We start from the raw sequence: 24,409 nt of genomic DNA on the forward strand, positions 1-24,409 counted from the left end.
TTACTCGTCCATTTTAGCCTTCAAATCATTTGCATGATAGAAAGGGAAAGAAAATCTAGGATATGAGAATGACCTGACATAGCAGAGTTAATTTAATTTCATAGCTTGTTAGTGCTTTATTGGCAAGAATTGCTTTCTAATTAAGCAACCAGGTCAGAACAAAAACCTGCAGCCACTGCGGCTCTCCAGGACTGGGATTGAGGACCCCTGGTCTAGTCTCATCCTCTGGAAAATGATCCTCTATCTGCCGCAGCCAGGTGTTACATGGGTGACCCCTTGGCCTGGTCCAGTCACTCAGGTCCTCAGCAATGAGGTTTGGATCACCCTCGGGGAAATGCGCCACATCACCGTAGTGCCATAACTGATGCTCCCTCACAATGCAGGTCATGTGCCTCATTTGAGACTCCATGAGGAACACAAAATCAAACCAACGGTACCCAAGATTTTCCAGAGAGAGACAGTACAGAAGGAGTCCAGTCTTCGTCTCAGGTCACTGGATAGCGTCCATGTCTCGCAACCATATAGCAAGACAGGAAGTGCCAGGACTCTAAAGACTTGGACCTTCGTCCTTTTTCAGAGATATCGGGAGCACCACACACCCCCTTCCAGCGACCTCAAGACTCCCCCATGCACTCCCATCTACTGACTTCATAGGAAGAGTCACCAGAGACATGAATGTCACTGCCAAGGTAAGTAAACCTCTCAACAAGGTCAACACTCTCTGCGCAGACAGACACACTGCTGATGGCCGTGCCCAAGAGGTCATTAAAGGCCTGGCTGTTGGTTTTTATCAGGACACTCACAAGCCTAGACACTCAGACTCTTCACTCAGTCTCTCGAGCGCTCCCATCAGAGACTCACGGCATCGTCAGCATAGTCAAGATCCGTGAATCTTTCTTCACCAACAGATGCCCCCCAGTCGGCGGACACCACGACTTTGCCTAACACCTAGTCCATTCAAGCATTGAACAGAGTAGGAGCAAAAACACACCCCTGACGAACCCCATAATAAACTGGGAAAAACACAGATAATCTGCCTCCACTCTGCAGAGCACTCACAGTACCAGTATACAGGCTGGCCATGATATCCAGCAACCTCGAGGGGATCCCGCGAACCCTCAGGGTGTCCCACAGGGCAGCTCGATCAACTGCGTTATATAGTACCTTTAATCTTTCTAGACATACAATAAAGGCACTATGTATTAAATAATTAAGTAAAGGAGTTTTTTTGCCAACTGGCCGACCAAGCACAAGCGTATCCTGGTAGGTAACCACCTAAATAATCAGATTGCAATTCAGAACTAAGAGTATAATGCTGTACTGCGATCTTCACCTCATCAAATAAGTGAACCAGCTGCCATGGCACAGTGTCAGAGGCTTTGCCTCAGGCACTGAGGTTCAATCCCCAAAAGGGAATGCAAAAGTGTGCCCAGTAAGTGCAAAATACTTGTATATAATGTGTACTCTTTGTATTATTTGGCAGATACTGTATAAAATGTCTATGATCTGCTTCTCGCACCTGAGAGGCTGGCTGACCAACCACAAGCGTTACCTGGTATAGGTGACCACCTAAATCATGGGTGTCTAACTCCAGGCCTGGAGGGCCGCAGTGGCTGCAGATAATCTCCCTCCATCTTATATACACTCACCTAAAGGATTATTAGGAACACCTGTTCAATTTCTCGTTAATGCAATTATCTAATCAACCAATCACATGGCAGTTGCTTCAATGCATTTAGGGGTGGGGTCCTGGTCAAGATAATCTCCTGAACTCCAAACTGAATGTCAGAATGGGAAAGAAAGGTGATTTAAGCAATTTTGAGCGTGGCATGGTTGTTGGTGCCAGACGGGCCGGTCCGAGTATTTCACAATCTGCTCAGTTGCTGGGGTTTTCACGCACAACCATTTCTAGGGTTTACAAAGAATGGTGTGAAAAGGGAAAAACATCCAGTATGCGGCAGTCCTGTGGGCGAAAATGCCTTGTTGATGCTAGAGGTCAGAGGAGAATGGGCCGACTGATTCAAGCTGATAGAAGAGCAACTTTGACTGAAATAACCACTCGTTACAACCGAGGTATGCAGCAAAGCATTTGTGAAGCCACAACACGCACAACCTTGAGGGGCTACAACAGTAGAAGACCCCACCGGGTACCACTCATCTCCACTACAAATAGGAAAAAGAGGCTACAATTTGCACGAGCTCACCAAAATTGGACAGTTGAAGACTGGAAAAATGTTGCCTGGTCTGATGAGTCTCGATTTCTGTTGAGACATTCAAATGGTAGAGTCAGAATTTGCTGTAAACAGAATGAGAACATGGATCCATCATGCCTTGTTACCACTGTGCAGGCTGGTGGTGGTGGTGTAATGGTGTGGGGGATGTTTTCTTGGCACACTTTAGGCCCCTTAGTGCCAATTGGGCATCGTTTAAATGCCATGGGCTACCTGAGCATTGTTTCTGACCATGTCCATCCCTTCATGGCTACCATGTACCCATCCTCTGATGGCTACTTCCAGCAGGATAATGCACCATGTCACAAAGCTCGAATCATTTCAAATTGGTTTCTTGAACATGACAATGAGTTCACTGTACTAAAATGGCCCCCACAGTCACCAGATCTCAACCCAATAGAGCATCTTTGGGATGTGGTGGAACGGGAGCTTCGTGCCCTGGATGTGCATCCCATAAATCTCCATCAACTGCAAGATGCTATCCTATCAATATGGGCCAACATTTCTAAAGAATGCTTTCAGCACCTTGTTGAATCAATGCCACGTAGAATTAAGGCAGTTCTGAAGGTGAAAGGGGGTCAAACACCGTATTAGTGTGGTGGTCCTAATAATCCTTTAGGTGAGTGTATATCGGAGTGTCTGCCATCTTTATATTAAAAATCGTAACCTTAGAGTGTCTGCTTAGAATTCCAAGAGCTAAACTTAAAAGAAGTGGTGAGGCGGGCAGGCGGCCTTCTGATGTTATGCACCTAAGATTTGGAATAGCCTGCCAATAGGAATTCGCCAGGCTGATATGGTGGAGCGCTTTAAAAAACTGCTAAAAACACATTACTTTAACATGGCTTTCTCAAAACTTCATTTTAATTTAATCCTGATGCTCTGCATATTCAATTAAGTATCATTATTATTCATGGTGGCTCCAAAATCCGTACTCACCCCTAGTCTCTCTTCTGTTTCTTTTTCCGGTTTTCTGTGGTGGCGACCTGTGCCACCACCACCTGATCAAAGCACCGTGATGTCCCTCCATCGATGGATTAAAGGCCAGAAGTCCACGTGACCGTCATCATCAAGTCCTTCCATGAGAACCCTGAATACAATGAGGCCAGATCATTGATGTGAGGTAGAATGCCTAGAGGAGGCTGGGCGGTCTCATGGCCTGGATCCCCTGCAGATTTTGTTTTTTCTCCAGCCATCTGGAGTTTTTTCTGGAGTTTTTTTGTTTGTTCTGTTCTCCCTGGCCATCGGACCTTACTTTTATTCTATGTTAATTAGTGTTCTCTGATTTTAATTCTTACTTACTTTCTCTTTCTTCATCATGTAAAGCACTTTGAGCTACATTATTTGTATGAAAATGTGCTATAGAAATAAATGCTTTTGTTTTCGTTCTCCCCCTTTTCCTAATCAGTGACCAGTATTCACTGCTAATTAACTTCTTTTTCCAATCATTTTCATAGCTCTGATTTTAAAGATTCAGTCCTCTGAATTGATTCTTTTCTTCGTTAAATGGCATCCAAACAGAAATGAGACGTGAAATGAGCTGACAGATGATCAGCTAAATTGGGGCTTCAAACTCCAACCAATTTCATTCCAACCAGTTCCTTAATGAGAAGCCAATTCTTGCTGTTAATGAAACCCATCATTTAATTCCACAGCCCGTTGCTGCTCTCATTCTGCCACATCAGACATTTCCAAAGCTGTTGATTTTCTGTTTTTTCTAAGAACATCACCAACATGTTTTGGTGACCTGAGAGATCAACCAACCCTCACCTTTCTCTGTGTTCAAATAATGTGGTTAGCTGGTGATGTGGCAGCTTGTTTTGTGTCTCATTATTGTTTGGCTGCTAATCTCCTAGAGTAACTGCCTGTCTCCTGGAATCTCCTCCATGCCCTTGAGACTGTGCTGGGAGACTCAGCAAACCTTCTGGCGATGACACGTATTGATGTGCCTGCCATCCTGGAGAAGCTGGACTACCTGTGCCACCAAGCTCTGTAGGGTCCAGGTATGGCCTCAAGCTACCAGTAGTGACACTGACTGTAGCAAAATGCAAAACAAGTGACAAAACAGATGAGGAGGGGAAAATGTCAGTGGCCTCCCTCCAGCTGTTAAGCCATTCATTCCTGTTTTGGTGGTCGTCTCATTGTTGCCACTCTAGTGCACCAAAGCAGCTGAAACTGATGAACAAGCCCCTCTGTTACTTACCTGACCTGATCAACAGCCCAGAAGTCTCATTTACTTGATTCTATACTCTCATTGAAAAGTGCTCCTTTATTTTTTTTTAAATTGGAAGAAAATCAAATTCTCACTTAGAGGATCTGTGCAAAACTTTTTTCAAACCTGGCCGGATCTAATCAATAACATTTTAGAATAAGCACTTAAATGGGAGGAAGTGGATTCTCTTCCCGTATTTAATTTTAATTATTGTATTTATTTACTAATTTTTCCAACTATTAAAGTTTTACTCTGTTGGCCTACCATTCATTGAGAGAGACGTGGAGAGAGCAAACCAGATGAACAACTTCTTTAACAGGTTTGACCACCCTAACCCACTCTCACCTCGGAGTACTGCATCCTCCACCCATCCTTCTGCTGATACCAGCATAGGAGAGACATTCCCACCCACAATTACAGCATCCCAGGTGAGCAGAGAGCTGAGGAGACTTCGTGCCAGCAAAGCAGCGGGTCCAGATGGAGTATCGCCACGACTGCTGAAGGCCTGTGTGTTGAAACTGGGGAGTCCTCTACAGCACATCTTCAACCTGAGCCTGGAACAGGGGAGAGTCCTGAGGCTTTGGAAAACATCTTGTATCACCCCAGTCCCAAAGGTATCACGTCCCAGTGAGCTGAATGACTTCCAGCCTGTCGCTCTGACATCACATGTGATGAAGACCATGGAGCGGCTGCTGCTTCACCACCTGAGGCCACAGGTCCGCCACGCCCTGGACCCTCTGCAGTTCGCATACCAGGAGAAGGTGGGAGAGGAGGATGCCATCATCTATATTCTACACCGATCCCTCTCCCACTTGGACAGAGGCGGTGGTGCTGTAAGAATTATGTTTCTGGACTTCTCTAGCGCCTTCAGCACCATCCAACCTCTGCTCCTTAGTGACAAGCTGACAAAGATGGGAGTAGATTCACACCTGATGGTATGGATCGTGGACTATCTTACAGACAGACCCTCAGTATGTGCGTGTTGGGAACTGCAGGTCTGACATTGTGGTCAGCAACACAGGAGCACCACAGGGGACTGGACTTTCTCCGGTCCTGTTCAGCCAACATACATCTGACTTCCAGTACAACTCGGAGTCCTGCCACGTGTAAAAGTTCACTGACGACACTGCTATCGTGGGCAGCATCAGGAGTGGGCAGGAAGAGTATAGGAAGCTAATCAAGGACTTTGTTAAATGGTGCGACTCAAACCACTTACACCTGAACACCAGCAAAACCAAGGAGCTGGTGGTGGCTTTTAGGAGGCCCAGGCCCCTCATGGACCCCATGATCATCAGAGGTGACTGTGCAGAAGGTACAGACCTATAAATACCTGGGAGTGCAGCTGGATGATAAATTGGACTGGACTGCCAATACTGATGCTCTGTGCAAGAGAGGACAGAGCAGACTACACTTCCTTAGAAGGCTGGCATCCTTCAACATCAGCAATAAGATGCTGCAGATGTTCTATCAGACGGTTGTGGCGAGTGCTCTCTTCTACACGGTGGTGTGCTGGGGAGGCAGCATAAAGAAGAGGGACGCCTCACACCTGGACAAACTGGTGAGGAAGGCAGGCTCTATTATAGGCACGGAGCTGGACAGTTTGACATCCGTGGCAGAGCGACGGGCGCTGAGCAGACTCCTGCCAATCATGGAGATTTCACTGCATCCACTGAACAGGATCATCTCCAGACAGAGGAGCAGCTTCAGCGACAGACTGCTGTCACCGTCCTGCTCCACTGACAGACTGAGGAGACCCCACACTATGCGACTCTTCAGTTCCACCCGGGAGGGTAAACATTAATATTATACAAAATTTTTGGATGTCTGTTATACCTTCATTGTTATCACTCTTTAATTTAAAATTGTTTTTAATCAGCATGCTGCTGCTGGAGTATGTGACTTTCCCCTTGGGATTAATAATCTATCTATCTGTCTGTTATATAGTGCCCTTCACATCTATCTATCTATCTATCAATCTCTCTTTCTCATGGCTGGGGGTTTGATTTGACCTGAACTTAGTTTTGTAAAATTTGACTGGCTTGTATGGGATGTTATTTGCTTTTAATAAATTCAATAAAATGTAAAAAAAAACAACGAAATGATGAGGACTCTCAAGGGGGTTGAATACTTTTGCACACCCCTGTAGAAGAGCACATCGGGCCCCCGGATGCCTTAGCTTCAAGAATTGCTGCTATCCATCCGGGTGGCACCGTTGTCACGTACTTTTGTTTGTTTCTGCTTTTCGGCACATTAAAAACTGTACTTTGAAGAATGTTCTTCCTTATGGAGTGAATAAACATTTGAACCTGCCTCTCTGCTTTGATTTGAACCAACTGGGGTCGAGAGAGAAGAGAAGGGGGGGGGATGTACGTCAACCTCAGGTGCTGTCAAACGCTGATGGTGACCCCCCAAGCAGAGCGGCGGACTGCAACTGCTTGTCAAGTTAACAGAGCAGGAGTCCAAGGATTGGGGATGCTCCGGTCTACTGTATATGGAAGGTTCTAGAATGAGGATAGGACCACCGCGACAAAACCACCTCTTTTCATGTACAAGACTACATAAAAATAATGAAAGGGAGAAGGACACCAGCTTTTCAGACTTTATTGCATTGCATTGGTCACAGAACAGAATACAGCCGTGGTGGCCGTGAATGTTCTCACAGCCAAGAACCGCCTGTAAGAAAATGCCCCTGTTAGGAAAAATAATTATATAGCGCTCCGTCAAAGCCAGTCCCAACTCTGATGACTGGAATATGCAGCCAGGAAGTTTTGAAATGGAGTTACTTTCATAAGCAGTTTATTATCCTTCTGATACCAAAGTCTCAATGTTTCGTGCAAGATGGCCAGCGGCCGTAATAAACGTGAGCGCTTTTGTTCACAGACCGCACTCGAGATCACGTCAAATATATTGTGCTAATTTGCCTCGGAACTGTAACCCGAGCTCCCAGACTTCGATACGTGTAGCAGTAATAGGCCATGAACTGGGACCATGGGGTCCGACCTGGGAGCTGTTAGACACTTGTCCCATCTTAGGTTAAATTTGAATTTTCACAGTAGTGCAAAACGTTCAAGTTTGTCATTGAGGTAACATTTTCGTTGTTAAATATTAACCGGTCAGGTCAAAATGATCAGTCCAAAAAAAAAAAAAGAAACATGCGACCGTAGACCTTCCAGGATATGCTTTTCACAAAGCGGTCACTTTATGCTGGTTTAGAAGTACCTCAGGCAGCATCCCCTAAAAGCCCCTCGCGTTTCCAGCAGGTGTAAGGGGGGCTTATGGACTGGGGGACGAGACGAGGGTGCCATCCCGTTCCGCAGAAGGGCACCGCTCCATCTCAAACAGGTCCTTGCTCATTTGAGCTGGTGATTGAGTTCTTCCTGGTTGAAGACTGAAGAATGGTGGTAGCGGTCACGGGAGGCGAAATCGGCATTCTCCTCGGTGAGCTGCTTGGTCTCCATGCCAACGGATGTAAAGGAGGGCGTCACAACAATCTGCTCCCGAGGTGCCGGACCCCTTCTGAAAGCAGAGAGCACAATGGGCAATCACAGTGGACATCGGGACTTTGACTTGCTGCCATTCCTTTAGACATCTCCTAGCAGAGTGCATACCACCCTACACTAAAACACACACACGCACGCACATACACACACACACACACACACACACACACACACACACACACGCACACACACACACACGCACACACACACACGCGCACTGCTCCTGCTTTGAGACTTAAAACTAGCAGGGGCTTCTCATTTCAATCCTCAAGTGGCTTACAGACTGAGCAACAGTGTTACAGAAAGTAAAAAAAGATCCATTCTGCAATACCTCATGTTTATATAGCGCCTTACGTACTGAAGTAGGATAAGGGCTTTCATATCCACATGGCACCACCTTAGTTATGGTGCCCACAGTGCGTCTGCAGCCCCTTTCATAGCCTCCACAGCCTTCGTTGCCCTTAGCACCAGGCAGTCACTAATTTATTATATAGCAGCTCTCACTTCTGTTAAAGCATTGATGAAATGAAATGTTGTGTCTCTGACATTCAAACCTTTAGCTATGCCCACCAATGCTGCACTCCATTAATTATACCATCCACCTACCTACCTCCATCCATCCATTATCCAACCCGCTATATCCTAACACAGGGTCACGGGGGGACTGCTGGTGCCAATCGTACCTACCAGGCCATAGTAGCCTGTGTGATGGTCTCCTTGGGAAGCGACTTGACCTCAAAAGCAGCACAAGCCCTGAAACAAATTTCTCAGGGAAAGCCTGCGCCATCACAGGGCCCACCCTGGACACACTGGAAAAAGAAGATGGTGGCAAAAAATAGGAGGCCATCATGAAAACGCCAGGCGGCGCTCCCAGTGGAGCACTTTGAGCCACAGGCTCCTTCCACCCCGGTGTGTGCCAAGAAGTGCCTCTTGGGGTCTTTTCTGCCCACTGCAATCAGGCAGTTCAATGCATCTACCCGATGTACTCATCAAGTTTATTTTTATTTACTTATCGACTGATTGGTTAATTGGCAGGCTGTATTATCTGTGCTGTGAGTTTGTATTCTTGCTTTTTATGTTTCTGCTGCTGTAAGCATCTGAATTTCCCCATGGGATTAAAAAACAAGGTTTACGGATGCGGTGAGAGAGGACATGCAAGTGACGCGTGCAACAGAACAAGATGCAGAGGACAGAAAGACATGGAAGAAGATGAGCTGCTGTGGCGACCCCAAACGGGAGCAGCCAAATGAAGAAGAAGAGGAAGATCTAACCTAATAGTATATACAGGCTGGTCCAGATCTAATTATGCAGATCCAGATCGTCTGGATGACTTTGATTTAGGGGACGATTCCAGTTCTGATTCTTCATGTCATCAGTTCGCACACTTCAAAATGGTCCGGGATTTTTTCGGGTGATTTTCTATGTAATAAACATAATAAGTTATAGCGTAATGAAAATTTAATAATTAGATCTGGACCACCCTATATATGTACGTACATACAGTTTAAGTGTGTGTGTGTGTGTGTGTGTATATAATATCACCTGGTACTTTTCTTGGAGGACTTTTAGTTTTTTTTTCATGTCTTCTTACGTTTAAACTACATTAGGTTTATAAATGTGTACGTTGCTTTAATTTTCACAATTTGAACTGTATAAAAATAAAATTTGCACAAACTGAACATACCCTGACAAAGCCTAAGAAATCCCTTAGAAGCAACTGAAAGCTAAGGAATGGGGGTCCGCATGCTGCCATCATCACATCTGGGTGGGAAGTGGAGGCACTTTGTGTTTCCACCAGTGTTTGGTTTGCATCTTATTTCATGTCTGAGGCTTACCAGCTCGACATCATTGGAACCGAAGTGCAAGTGAGTTCAGAATCGTAAAACGTCATTCAGATACACTCGGGCTAACGGCAGCAGCGTCAGGGTGGGAGAGCTCAGTATAAACACACATGGATATATGCAAGAAGATGACTCATTCAATGAAACTGTCTGTCTTTAGTATCAGTTCCATGTGATAATTTGACTTATGCAAGCTGCATATTCAAATATTACAGCAGGGCAATGCGCACATTTCATGTTATTTATACTTGTTTTGGTGCGTCTCTTTCATTGGTATTGTATTGTCATTGTTTGGAGGAGACGTGCAAGTAAGAATTTCACTACATTTAACATGAAAGACTTGAAAAGAAAAACATACCCTGTATGTGCATAGATAGATAGATAGAGGCACTATATAACAGACAAACAGACAGACATAGATAGATAAATAGATAGTTAGATACTATATAACATATATATAGTGCCTTTCACATCTATCTATCTAACATATAGATAGATAGATAGATAGATAGATAGATAGATAGATAGATAGTTATTTGTCAGTTCTGAGAAGAATGAAAAAAATGTTTTTTGAGACTGGGAAAGGTGCTATATACTAATAATAAGATTAAAGCAGTAAAATGCATCATACTCAAGGCATATCACAACACAGTCCAGCAGTGGGCGCTATAGAGTCTTTACCTTTTAGCTCAGTACCTGCAGAAATGCAGTCTTTTGTAGTCGCTCAGCATAAGTCATTTTTATTTCAAACGTAAATGTAATTTATATTTTGTGAAAAGACTTAATCAAGTCTCCTCTTATTACTTTTTTTTTTTAATTGTAATCCTAAAATCTCCGACGCTTGATCAGCTGTGAAAGGACATTGCGATGGCTCGATAACGACACGTCATCACAGTGAAGCCGCGTATGAAGGGCACTCCGAAGATCAGCAATAAAAAGGCAACTCGCGCTTCAGCTTCAGAGTACTGACAGAATGAGAATTTTTCTTATGACTCACCTGCTCAGAAACTGAAACAACGACTGGATCCATTTCAAGAAGCTGAAATTTGCCGCTGCTCCTGATTTCAGAAATATATTACAAAAAAATACAACAGTTTATGATTTCTTCTAAAGTTTATAATGTAACAACACACCACTGATGGGAAATTTACACAAAAGAAAACACTTGCTTTACCCTTAATATATTACTATTTCATATTTTGCTTAAATGTTTTGTAAGCGTTTCCAGTTTAGGGCAAGTTTGTCTGAAAAACTGAGAAAAATAAAAAAAAAGGCAAAAATGTGGAATCATCTGCATAATTCACAATGCATAATACGTCTCCATCATCCAGGAATTTTCCAAACCTGTTCCCTTCATAGTGGCACAGTTGTTTCTCCCTCAGACATCCACCATTCTGCATCTGGTATTTGTCTGTGTGGAGTTTGCCCGTTTTGCCCACTAAGTCGGCTCTTGGCTTTCAACTCACATTGCAAAAAGATGTTCAACTTAGGTTACAGTGTGACTCTAAATTAGCCCTGATGGGCGTGTTCGTCCATGAGTGGTTCCTGCAAGGCACTGGCACTCTGCCTAGGGTTCCATGTGCCACCTGTGTCTGAAAACTAGTGATGGGTGATTCGCAAACGCGTTCTTTTTCAACGACCCCTTTCAGTGAATCGTATGAATTGATTCGTCAGCCTCTTTAGTTACCCTGGTGCAGGTTTATATTTGGGAGCGCATGCGCAAGAACCGCCTGAAACATGAGCCTCGACACGTTTAATTCGTAACACGAACCAGTGTGTGTAATGATTCTCGTTCATTTGATTCGCAGACGAATCATTACGAGTTAGTGACAGGCTTTTCGAGTCACTTTATTAATTCAGATCTTTCAAACTATCAGATTAAGTGAATCAATTTTGATTAATTTGTTTCGTTTTTAGGATCAGATGCTGGCGCATACGTAAAGTCCTGGGGGTCCACCTCTGATTGTATCACAAATATATCATTTAACCATTTGTACATTATATATATAAACATAATTCGTATGCCATTGTCTTGCTTCAGTGCCCAAAGCATTACAACTCATTTAAGATGCATAATCAAAATATGGCGTTACATTACAGAATCACACGTGAATGAGAATTGTTCAACTCGTAATGATTCACGAATCAAATGAATGAAAATCACAAGACTGTTTCTCGGAGTAGTGAGAGACTCGCTCACGAATCAAGTGAGTCGGGACATAACGAGTCAGGCTATTCTTGAGCATGCGCTTTAAACATCAACCAGAATCCGCGAAACTGGAGACACCGACGTCAAAATGTAGGAGACGCATGCGCTTTAACACTCGCGTTGCGCTCCACTGAATCGATTTGTGAGAACTGGATGGAAATATATTTTTGCCACATGGTTTACTTTGGCTTTAAAATAAACTGTTAGAAAAATAGGCGTGTCAATAAAAACACTTAGCGGGGGAATATGTGTGAGTATCTTTTGAAATCCAGAGAAAGATGAGGACTTTCAATGGGAATGAATACTTTTGCAAGGCATTGTACATTCCATTGTAACTGTTATTTTTAAATATTACCCATTGTTACAAAAAATATTTTATGAACAAACATATAAATAGCTGTGTCGCTCACGTACCTGGTGGTAGTCCTGGGCTCACCTGCCCGATGTAGAAGTAGAGAAGAATGGCGACACAAATATTAGCCAAGGCGTATATCCACTGAATGACAAACATGATCATAAGCGAACTTAAAGCCTGAAAACAAAAGAGAAGAGCAGTTCATTATCAGGATAAATAGAAGCAAATTGCTATAACATAATGAGAGATAGTCACTTTCATTAATACTGCAAAATGTAAACTATTGCTTAATGTGTGCAATACTCTCGACATCTAATCCTATAGGAGTTGCATGTTGGTCTAAGCAGCAAGTAACAATTTCTGTGTACTTAGTATACATGAAAATTTCAATTCTATTCTACTGCTGATAATCCATATGAATAAAAAGGACAAGTGTCTGTCTGTGTGTCTGTGTACCTGTTAGGTTGCTATGTCTCAGTCATTCCAACAGATGGTGCATCAGTAACATTTGTAGTAATAAAATGCATTGCAATTCCATCACAAATATTAATACTGCTTTTACAAACCTCATACTAAAAGGCATATACTGTAACAGAGACATGTGCATTGCATTTCCATTCCAACAGATGACACATCACAAATACTAACACTGATTTTATGAATCTCATACCAAATGGTATATTACAGAGACATACACTCACCTAAAGGATTATTAGGAACACCTGTTCAATTTCTCATTAATGCAATTATCTAATCAACCAATCACATGGCAGTTACTTCAATGCATTTAGGGGTGTGGTCCTGGTCAAGACAATCTCCTGAACTCCAAACTGAATGTCAGAATGGCAAAGAAAGGTGATTTAAGCAATTTGGAGCGTGGCATGGTTGTTGGTGCCAGACGGGCCGGTCTGAGTATTTCACAATCTGCTCAGTTACTGGGATTTTTACGCACAACCATTTCTAGGGTTTACAAAGAATGGTGTGAAAAGGGAAAAACATCCAGTATGTGGCAGTCCTGTGGGCGAAAATGCCTTGTCGATGCTAGAGGTCAGAGGAGAATGGGCCGACTGATTCAAGCTGATAGAAGAGCAACTTTGACTGAAATAACCACTCGTTACGACCGAGGTATGCAGCAAAGCATTTGTGAAGCCACAACACGCACAACCTTGAGGCGGATGGGCTACAACAGCAGAAGACCCCACCGGGTACCACTCATCTCCACTACAAATAGGAAAAAGAGGCTACAATTTGCACGAGCTCACCAAAATTGGACAGTTGAAGACTGGAAAAATGTCGCCTGGTCTGATGAGTCTCGATTTCTGTTGAGACATTCAAATGGTAGAGTCAGAATTTGGCGTAAACAGAATGAGAACATGGATCCATCATGCCTTGTTACCACTGTGCAGGCTGGTGGTGGTGGTGTAATGGTGTGGGGGATGTTTTCTTGGCACACTTTAGGCCCCTTAGTGCCAATTGGGCATCGTTTAAATGCCACGGGCTACCTGAGCATTGTTTCTGACCATGTCCATCCCTTCATGACCACCATGTACCCATCCTCTGATGGCTACTTCCAGCAGGATAATGCACCATGTCACAAAGCTCGAATCATTTCAAATTGGTTTCTTGAACATGACAATGAGTTCACTGTACTAAAATAGCCCCCACAGTCACCAGATCTCAACCCAGTAGATCATCTTTGAGATGTGGTGGAACGGGAGCTTCCTGCCCTGGATGTGCATCCCACAAATCTCCATCAACTGCAAGATGCTGTCCTATCAATATGGGCCAACATTTCTAAAGAATGCTTTCAGCACCTTGTTGAATCAATGCCACGTAGAATAAGGCAGTTCTGAAGGTGAAAGGGGGTCAAACACCGTATTAGTGTGGTGGTCCTAATAATCCTTTAGGTGAGTGTACATTAAGTATTGCATCTACCATTGCAACAGATGACCCATCAGAAACATATCCAGTAATGCATTTTATTACTATTTGTGAAGCACCATCTGTTGGAAAGACAAATGCAATGCATTTTATTACTACGTGCATTACAAAATATATTCCAATAGGTGGTGCTCTGCAAATGTTAACGTTGAGATCTATGCTGATTTCTCAGATTTCAACCCATCAAACCAAAAATCCTAATCCTTGGGAATGCCTTGCTAAAGACTTTTTCCTGATAAAATGTAAGGTCCTCAAGAGCACAGTGGCCTCCATAAGTCTTCAATGGAAGAGGTTTAGAACAATCAGGCTGGTTTCCCAGCTAAACGGAGCAATTGTGGGATAAGGGCCATGGTAAGAGAGGTGACCAACAACCCAATGATCACTCTGACTGAGCTCCAGAGAACCTGTGTGGAGATCGGAGTTTATTATTTGTGAAGTGCCAACACACAATGGTCCCCTCCAGACACTCAACAATCACTGCAGCACTGACTAATATGGGCTTTATGGCAAAGTGGGCAGAAGATGTATGAAAACCTACTTGGAGTTTGCAAAACGGCACCTGAAGAACTTTTAGACTATGCAAAACAAGAATCTCTGGTCTGATGAAATTAAGATGGAATTCTTTGGCCTCATTTCAAAGCATCTGGAGAAAACCAGTCAGCGCCCATGAACTGTGCAATACCAGTCCAACAGTGAAGCCTGGTGGTGGCAACATCACGCAGTGGGGTTCTTTTGAAGTGGCAGGGCCTGGGAGACCAGTTAGGATTGAGGGAAAACTGAAGGGAGCAAAGTACAGAAATGTCCTTAATGACAACCTGCCTCAGACAGCAGAGGACTTGAGAAGGTTCACCTTTCAACATGACAAAGCAATGACAACTCAAGAGTGGCTTCAGGACAACACCGTGAATGTTCCTGAGGGTCCCAGCCAGAACCTGGACCTGAACCCAATCAAACATCTCTGGAGACACCTGAAAATAGCTGCCTTACCGATGGTCTCCATTCACCCTGACAGAGTTTGAGAGGAGCTGAAGAGAAGAATGGCAGAAAATCCCCAAATCTAGGTGTGGTACTCAATGTGGGGAAAAATGAATTAAATTGATTTTAGCTAAAATGTGTAAATAGTGAAGGGGTCTGAATACTTTCTGAAGGCACTGCATTTAAAATAGTTCACTTCAGAATATTCATTTTGTTACACAGGTCAGGTCAGGTTTTGGGGGGGGCATACACTGGTACAGCGCATTGCCGCACCCACCACACTACAAAACAGCTTGGGATCCTGCTTGGCAGCCCCCGAAACAGACACGCGGTCCAGTCCCACCCTCCAGAAATGACCCTCTATCTGTCACAGCCAGGTGTTACATGGGCGTCCCCTTTGCCTGGGGTCCAGCCACTTGGGTCCTGTGAGCCAGATCACCCTCAGGGAATCGCTCCACATGGCCTTAGTGCCGTAACGGACGCTTCCTCACAGTGCAGGTCATGTGCCTCATTCGCGACTCCACGAGCAACACAAAGTTAAGTCAGCGGCACCCAAGGATTCCCCGAAGAGAGGCACACTAACTCTTTGAGGACTGAATTTTCTGTCCAAAAAACAATTTCTGAAAAGCACTGGTTTCACACAGAAATCAACATAAAACGTCTGTTGCTGCATGCTGTGGCTGCCAGTTTGCCTAGGATGTGCGTCAGGCTTGCTGCCAGGCTGTCTTTGTGTGGCTGGGGCTGAGGCAGTGGCAGCGGTCACAGTCGCAGTTTATTGCAATCTGGTTTCTACCTCTTATCATTGTTAAGTGGCAGTCCTCATTGACGAACATTGCTGTAGGTGTGTCAGCTACATGAACCTGTTCAGCACCACGAATAGCTGGGGACCAATCAGCTGAAGGTGGAATTCATCACTCGTATCAAAATCGGAGTCCAGTTCAGAGATAATAGGCAAAACGTCATCCGCGGAGTATATTGCTTTACGCATTCGCTTTGATCTCTCGCCAGATATCAGTGCCATTTTTGCCATTATTTGCGTCTTGCTACTCACGCCAAGTACAGGAAATCTCAGTCAAGCCAGTGAAGCTAACTTTCCTTCTAGCAACAAGAGTCCAACTAAAACCTAACGGTTGGTTTTGTCCCAGGTTACAGTTGAATACCATCGTCAACGCCTCCTTTTGACAAAAGTCGACATCAGCCCTGAAAGAGTTAAGGAGTCCAGGCTTCATCTCAAGTCACTGGATAGCGTCCATGTCTCGCAACCATATAGCAAGACAGGAAGCATCAGGGCTCTAAAGACTTGGATATTAGGAGCGCCACACACCCCTTTAAAGTGACCTCATGACCCCCCCCATGCTCTCCCAATCCATCTACTGACTTCATAGGAAGAGTCACCAGAGTCATGAATGTCAATGCCAAGGTAAGTAAACCTCTCGACATGTTCGATACTCTATCCACAGACAGACACACTGCTGATGGCCGTGTCCAAGAGGTCATTAAAGGCCTGGATGCTGTTTTTTTATCAGGACCCTCGTAAGCCCAGACACTCAGACCCCTCACTCAGTCTCTCGAGAGCCCCCATCAGAGCCTCCATTGACTCTGCGAAGATCACAGCATCGTCAGCAAAGATCAGTGAATCTCTCTTCACCAACAGATGCCCCACAGCCGTTGAACCCCATGACTCTGCCCACCAACCAGTCCATGCAAGCATTAAACAGAGTAGGAGCAAAAACACACCCCTGACGAACCACAGAATCAACTGGGAAAAACACAGAGGTTCTGCCTCCACTCTGCACAGCCCTAACAGTACCAGTGTATAGGCCGACCATGATATCCAGCAACCTCGAGGGGATCTCCGTGAAGTCCCAGGATGTCCCCCAGAGATAAACATAACTTAAAATATCTTTCACTGCAGTCCAGGTATCCACCCATGTTCTCAAGCCCACTTAATCCAATACAAGTCCTTGGGAGTCTGAATCTGCTCAACCCTGAGGAGGACATCAGGCCATCACACCCATCACTTCTCACCACACTCATACAAGAAAGATCTCATATTCTTAAAATAGTAAGAGCACAATCAGAAGATGGATGGATAGATGAAAAGGGGAGTCTGGGAAATGTTCCTCAAGCTCTCCTCTCTCTGTCTTATCTGTTCATGACTTCCCACCGGAGCAGTGATGGTGAGGACAGCATCTCTTCCACTTACACCAATGAACGACACCCAGTGATTACACAGTCTGGAGTAGAAGGAGGTTGGCATTTGGTGAATTTCAGTTTCTGGAACTTTCTGTATTTCCGAATCACCTGCGTACAGAAGAAAAGATCAGAGTTTAACTTATGGCCCAAATTACTGAAATTTTCATCTTGTGTTCAAATTTAAGGGGGGAGATGGGCCTTCTTAGCAAAAGCTCCATTTAAAGTATAAAAATGTGGATGAAATGTTCACCTCAAAGCCTTCCAACAATAGAGACAGTGACCCCCGATCTACAAAGCAACCCATTTTAAAACCCCCTACCTTCTGTAGAACTGGGTCTTCTCAAATCCACGGTTGCACTGCAGTTCTCTAATTCTGGCTCTGCTTCAGAAGAACTCAACAGTTTCAAGGAATTTCCCCATTCATGGTCTGTTTCTTCAGGAGTCAGTAAAGTATTGTCAAGGTCTAAACCGTGGGTCCGTTCGTCACCTCTCCCCAAGGGGTCTGCTGGGGTGTCTAATTTAGAGGAGTTCTTGTCCAGATTGAAGCTGTCCAGCAGCATTTGCTTTGCCGCATTTTGTGGCTTTAGGATTTTGTCCCTCTGATTCAGAAGACGATCATCTGTGGCATCCTTCTTTTGTGGCTCAAGGCTGAGCGGTTGAAAAATCTGGTCCATGTCTTTGGTGAACTCCAGCAAAGTCCCTTCCCGATGGCCATTTAGAGCCCTAACTGTCCCATAACTTTGGCATTTTTGAGGGCTGAAGGCCTTGCACGAGTTCCTCTTCGGGGATTCTTCCGCTAAGAGGGGTGTTCTTTGTTTCTTCTTTAGATTGTAGCTCATCGATACAGAAAAGTAGGAGTAGTCTATGACGCTGTAGGTCAACATGAAGTTAATGGTCACAATTGGTGCCAAGATGTTCACCTGACCAATGAAGATAAAGGCCATCGTAATAAGGCTTGTCAAGCATATGGCAGCCACTGGGGTTTTGTTGGGTCCTCTCTGTAAAAAAAAAAAAGAAAACCACGGACAGATTAAATATAACTAGAATAATAGAAAACCAAATTTTATAATGTTGGGAGTTGTTCTGCCAGAGAGTGAAACAGACCGAGCCAAAAAATGGACGAGACAAACGCGTGGTCGTTAATTCTTTCTAAAGCTTTAGCCAATTTACACACTCACAAAGGCCGCAAAGGTTTTCTTGTTGCTATATCCCATCACATACGTGCGCATGGGAGGCAGCTAGTAAGACCAAAAAAAAGGGAATTCCACGCCAGGCCAGGGGGTGGCAGGGTGCAATAACCCTTTGTCTTTTATATCCTGTAGACCAAATATGGGAAATTCTGCCTGGGATTGCCGACATCACTCCCAGGTTCCGGGCCACTGCTGACATCACTTCCAGGTCCCGGACCACCACCATGGTTCCAAGTAGCCTCCTAACAAGCAGCATGCCAGGTTATCCAGTGCCATCCTCTATTTTAAGCCAAAGCTGGCACATTTCACTTCTGCCACCCGATCTTGTTTGGAACCACACATACATGGCATCTTTAACACTTGCTTCTTCATTACTTCTTGATAAAGGCGTCTTGATGACCCTTAGCTTTATACTTTGCACAAGGCCCAGGACCCCAAACCCCCCCCCCCTCCCAAATACCTTTAACTGGATTTATTCAAATGGAAAGAACCCATAAGTCAAAGTATCAAACTTCCCACAAGGAATCAAGCAGACCTCTGAAAGGTACGGCAAGCAATTCTTCACACGAGGTCCATCGAGTACCCATGCGTCACTATCAGGCCTGTTCTGAGCTTTGGAAAAAAAAAAAATGCAGAGGCAGACAGTGACGCCTGGCATTTGCTGGCAGCCTTCCTGTCACACCTGGGTGGTCTTGCACACTTTCCTGTGTTTGTCATCCCACTCTTATCTTGTGAGAAATTTATAAGTCAAAATATTCTTCAAATCAGAGGCTAAAGGGTAAAGTAAAGGCAAAACTAAAGAGAGTTAATGTAATTAAATGGTAATGCCAGGGCTAACACGGTGCCTCAATTTTCAAGTGGCCTGAATTCAAATCCCCTGCCTGGCCATTCTATGTGGGGTTTTGCATGTTCTGGCTGTGTCTGTTAGAATTAAGACCCCAAAGAGTCCCCTGGTCTCCTCTTCCCTCCCACCCAGTACTCCAGGTCACCAACCACCTCCCCAAAGATGTGTGGATTTAGTTAAATGGGGATGCAAAATTTGCCCTGCATGGATGTCCGTTGGTTAAAAGACATACACCACTGCCCCACTGCATTGAAGGGCATTCATTTTAACAGACTTTGATGGATCGTTAAGCACGCCACATGCATTAAGGCTCAAAGGGCAAACAAGGTGGCAGGGCCGGCTCGAGCATTTTTGCTGCCCTTTGGCGAAGCTGTAAACGGTTTGAGCAGAATCATCAACAGCCAGACATGTATGTTGAAACCTGGAGATACGAGAGAGGAGCCAAGGACCGAGAATTTACAATCTTGAGAGTGTCGGGGGGAGGGATGGGGTGTTGTGCTTGGTTTCTTATAGCAACATCTTTACTAGACAGTCTCAGAAGAATAAATACACGATGGGATGCCATTTCAGAAATTATGTTGGAATTGGGCTGTTATTGGCAGGCGTTACTTATTGATCAGTACATAAAAGTTCACTAAGAGGAGGGGGGAAAAAAAAACAAACCTTAAAATCACCAAATTTGATTTGTAAAAAGTCCTGTCCTTCAGTATTTAACCCACCAGCTACCAGACATCTTACCATGATGGTAACTATTTACTTAAATATCTTACTGAGGTAGCTACACATGTTTCATTTAGGCTACTGCAATAAAGTGAAATCCCTAAAATAGCAACAGAATTCAATAAAATAGAAATATAATTGTTATCTTTGAAGATTTACCCAGGATTCCCATTTACTCATCCTTGCTAAAGTATGCAAATAAGGCACATTTTAACTGAAGTTTGATTGTACAGGTAAGCCCATCTGAGAGATGATTATAGTTTGAATTACATCAACATTTAGCAATACATTATAGAGCTGCTGTCCTGCTGCCATTTTGATTACTTTATTTTATTTAGCCGTTTATTTTTGTTTGCATCCTGTGCTATGCCATTTTGAGGATTATTATTATTGTTGTTATTATCTATGTTGCAGCCTATATGTTTTGCCTCTTTAGAAAGAGGAGTGTGAATGGCAAACACATAACCAAAGTGTATTTATATATTTCATTAATCGTTTACTTACTTACTTATCTACCTATTTATGTATTTATTTATTTAAAGAGCTCCTGTAAAAAGCCGAATATCCCCCTTGAGACAAATAAAGTCCTATCCATCATGCCTTTCATATCCAACTATCTATCATATAGTGATTTTCATATCTGTCTATCATAGTGCCTTTCATATCCAGCTATCATTATATAGTGCCTTTCATATTCATCTATGTATTTATCATTATGTAGCGTCTTTCCTATCTATATATAGTGTCTTTCATATCCACCATTATATAGTGTCTTTCCTATCTATCTATCTATCTATTATTATATAGTGTCTTTCCTATCTTTATATAGTGCCTTTCCTATCTATCATTACATAGTGTCTTTCCTATCTATCTATCATTATATAGTGTCTTTCCTATCTATCTATCATTATATAGTGCCTTTCCTATCTATTATATAGTGTCTTTCCTATTTATCATTATATAGTGCCTTTCCTATCTATCTATCATTATATAGTGCCTTTCCTATCTATCTATCTATTATTATATAGGTTCTTTCCTATCTATCATTATATAGTGCCTTTCCTATCTATTATTACATAGTGTCTTTCCTATCTATCTATCATTATATAGTGCCTTTCCTATATATCTATTATTATATAGTGTCTTTCCTATCTATCTATCATTATATAGTGCCTTTCCTATCTAACATTATATAGTGTCTTTCATATCCATCTAACAGTCATAGCTTGTTTAGATCAAAAAGATATTAAATCCTTTCATCAAAAACAAAACACGGGTGGAATATTCACCTCCGCTACAACCCCTAAATGACAGCCAAGTCCAATTAGATTGGATTAGTCTGCAGGCGTTTCAACAGTGATAGAAAACACACCACAAACCTAACCGAGAAGACACTCCCGCCCAAGATCCACTGCATCCCTGTGTCACCCTAAATAATCCCTTACAGAGGTTCGTCACCTAAAATGCCAGCTGTAGCTCATTCAAACTTTCGTGAAAATAAATGTGGAAGAAATTCATTTAAGTAAAATTGAAAAAGCACACAAGAGCTGCAGTGCTTCTGCCCTCACGTCTGACTGTACCGCCTGGCAAATATAAGTCCAAAGCTGCCAACATCAAAGTGCTCTGTAACCAGTGATCAGTCCCTCTTTCCTGTCTTATCTTTAACTCTGATTGCACTGGTGTCACAGTCACTGGGAGGCACCATACACAAGAGACTTCATCAAAGTGTGGTGGTGGCTTCTGTTGATTACTTAAACCCCCTGTCTGTCTCAAAGCAGAGTTGGAGCAGAGCGACTTGGAGAATATCCCAGTGATAAGAAATGAGACACAGCATCATTACCCTTAGAAGTGGAGGCCTTTCATTTTGAAAAACCGCAAACAAAATCAAAGTGTCAGTGAGTGCAGTGGTGTCCTACACAATCTAAAGGCAACTGGAGACTAAAAGAAACTCTGATAGGACGCGATCTGGCTGAGCCAAAGTCACCAGCCAATCAGAAGACGAGTTTCTGAGGTGTCACCAGCTTGTGTGATCACAGGCACATCACAGCAGAACAGCTTAACAATGCAGGCCGACAAAAGCAAGTGTCAGTTTGGACTGTGAAGAGGAGACTTTGTGCTGCAGGTTTGACAGGGCGAGTGGCAGGAAGAAAGCCATTCATTAAAGGACACAATAGAGCCTTGAAATATAAGCTGCGGACAACTGCAGGCTGGAAGAAAGCTTATGGAGCGATGAATGCAAATGTGAAATCTTCAGTTCATCACGCAGGGTGTTTGTACACCGTCAAGTTGGTGAAAAGATGGTCCCTCAGCATGTGACACCAACTGTCAAACATGGAGGAGGAAATGTGACGGTCTGGGGTTCTTTAACTGGAGGCAGAGTTGGTGACTGGCATTCTGAATCAAAAGGGTCACCACAGTTTGGCTGTTATATCAGCAAAAGGTGCAGCCTACTTTGTTGAATAAATTACTTCAATAGAATTTTGCACACATAATGATTCCTTGATTTTTTATAAATTTTATTTGTCATTGTTTATTTGGGGGGCATGGTGGCGTAGTGGGTAGCGCTGCTGCCTCGCAGTTAGGTGACCTGGGTTCGCCTCCCGGGTCCTCCCTGTGTGGAGTTTGCATGTTCTCCACGTGTCTGCGTGGGTTTCCTCCCACAGTCCAAAGACATGCAGGTTAGGGGTATTGGCGATCCTAAATTGTGCTTTGTGTGTGTGTGTGTGTGTGTGCCCTACGTTGGGCTGGCGCCCTGCTCGGGGTTTGTTTCCTGCCTTGCACCCGGATTGGCTCCAGCAGACCCCCGTGACCCTGTAGTTAGGATATAGTGAATTGGATAATGGATGGATGGATGGATTGTTTATTTGTCTATTGCTTGATTCCATGAAAACATTAAGACATTAAACTTGCATGCATTTCCATAAAAACTGAAGTGTTCTAAAACCTTTGAGCGGCAGGGATTGTATTTTAGAGATACCATTTGCTACACCTTGTAAAAATACTTTCTGCACGTTAAGCTTTTCTCTGTACGTTTTTTAGGTCTGCTGAATGCCCCGCCAAAAACCCAACAATAGGTTCCAGGCTAGAGGAGCTGCCAAAGGGGCTTCAACAAATTACTGAAGAAAGGCTCTGAATATTTGTGTCAGTGGGATATTTCAGCCGTTTATTTGTATTAAATGTGGAATTTTTTTTTTTTTTTTTAATCCTGTTTTTCGCTTTGTCATTCTGGGGTATTGAGTGTTGCTGGATGTGACAAAAAATTAATTTAAAAGATTTTAGCACAAGGCTGCAACAAAACGTGCAAAGAGTGAGGGGGTCTGAATACTTTCTAAAGGTGCTCTGTGTGTGCGCATACAGTGGTGTGAAAAACTATTTGCCCCCTTCCTGATTTCTTATTCTTTTGCATGTTTGTCACACAAAATGTTTCTGATCATCAAACACATTTAACCATTAGTCAAATATAACACAAGTAAACACAAAATGCAGTTTTTAAATGATGGTTTTTATTATTTAGGGAGAAAAAATCCAAACCTACATGGCCCTGTGTGAAAAAGTAATTGCCCCCTGAACCTAATAACTGGTTGGGCCACCCTTAGCACCAATAACTGCAATCAAGCGTTTGCGATAACTTGCAATGAGTCTTTTACAGCGCTCTGGAGGAATTTTGGCCCACTCATCTTTGCAGAATTGTTGTAATTCAGCTTTATTTGAGGGTTTTCTAGCATGAACCGCCTTTTTAAGGTCATGCCATAGCATCTCAATTGGATTCAGGTCAGGACTTTGACTAGGCCACTCCAAAGTCTTCATTTTGTTTTTCTTCAGCCATTCAGAGGTGGATTTGCTGGTGTGTTTTGGGTCATTGTCCTGTTGCAGCACCCAAGATCGCTTCAGCTTGAGTTGACGAACAGATGGCCGGACATTCTCCTTCAGGATTTTTTGGTAGACAGTAGAATTCATGGTTCCATCTATCACAGCAAGCCTTCCAGGTCCTGAAGCAGCAAAACAACCCCAGACCATCACACTACCACCACCATATTTTACTGTTGGTATGATGTTCTTTTCTGAAATGCTGTGTTCCTTTTACGCCAGATGTAACGGACATTTGCCTTCCAAAAGTTCAACTTTTGTCTCATCAGTCCACAAGGTATTTTCCCAAAAGTCTTGGCAATCATTGAGATGTTTCTTAGCAAAATTGAGA

The 24,409-nt window shown here is 43.5% G+C and overlaps 1 protein-coding gene across 3 annotated transcripts in view; it reads right to left on the minus strand.

The window, feature by feature from the left end:
• Positions 1-7,031: 7,031 nt before the first annotated feature.
• The window catches only part of slc12a8 (solute carrier family 12 member 8), a 120,901-nt gene continuing 103,523 nt past the window's right edge, over positions 7,032-24,409 (minus strand). For all 3 annotated transcript variants that reach the window (XM_039755370.1, XM_039755369.1, XM_039755368.1), the window contains 5 exons: positions 17,777-18,455; positions 17,468-17,565; positions 12,405-12,522; positions 10,779-10,839; positions 7,032-7,956 (listed from right to left, as the gene is read on the minus strand). In XM_039755370.1, coding sequence (XP_039611304.1) covers positions 7,791-7,956; positions 10,779-10,839; positions 12,405-12,522; positions 17,468-17,565; positions 17,777-18,455 — 1,122 coding nt within the window. In that variant the 3' untranslated portion in view covers positions 7,032-7,790. The remainder of the gene's footprint in view (positions 7,957-10,778; positions 10,840-12,404; positions 12,523-17,467; positions 17,566-17,776; positions 18,456-24,409) is intronic.

This window comes from Polypterus senegalus, chromosome 6 (assembly GCF_016835505.1).
Source record: "Polypterus senegalus isolate Bchr_013 chromosome 6, ASM1683550v1, whole genome shotgun sequence".
NCBI classification, from domain to species: Eukaryota; Metazoa; Chordata; class Cladistia; order Polypteriformes; family Polypteridae; genus Polypterus; species Polypterus senegalus.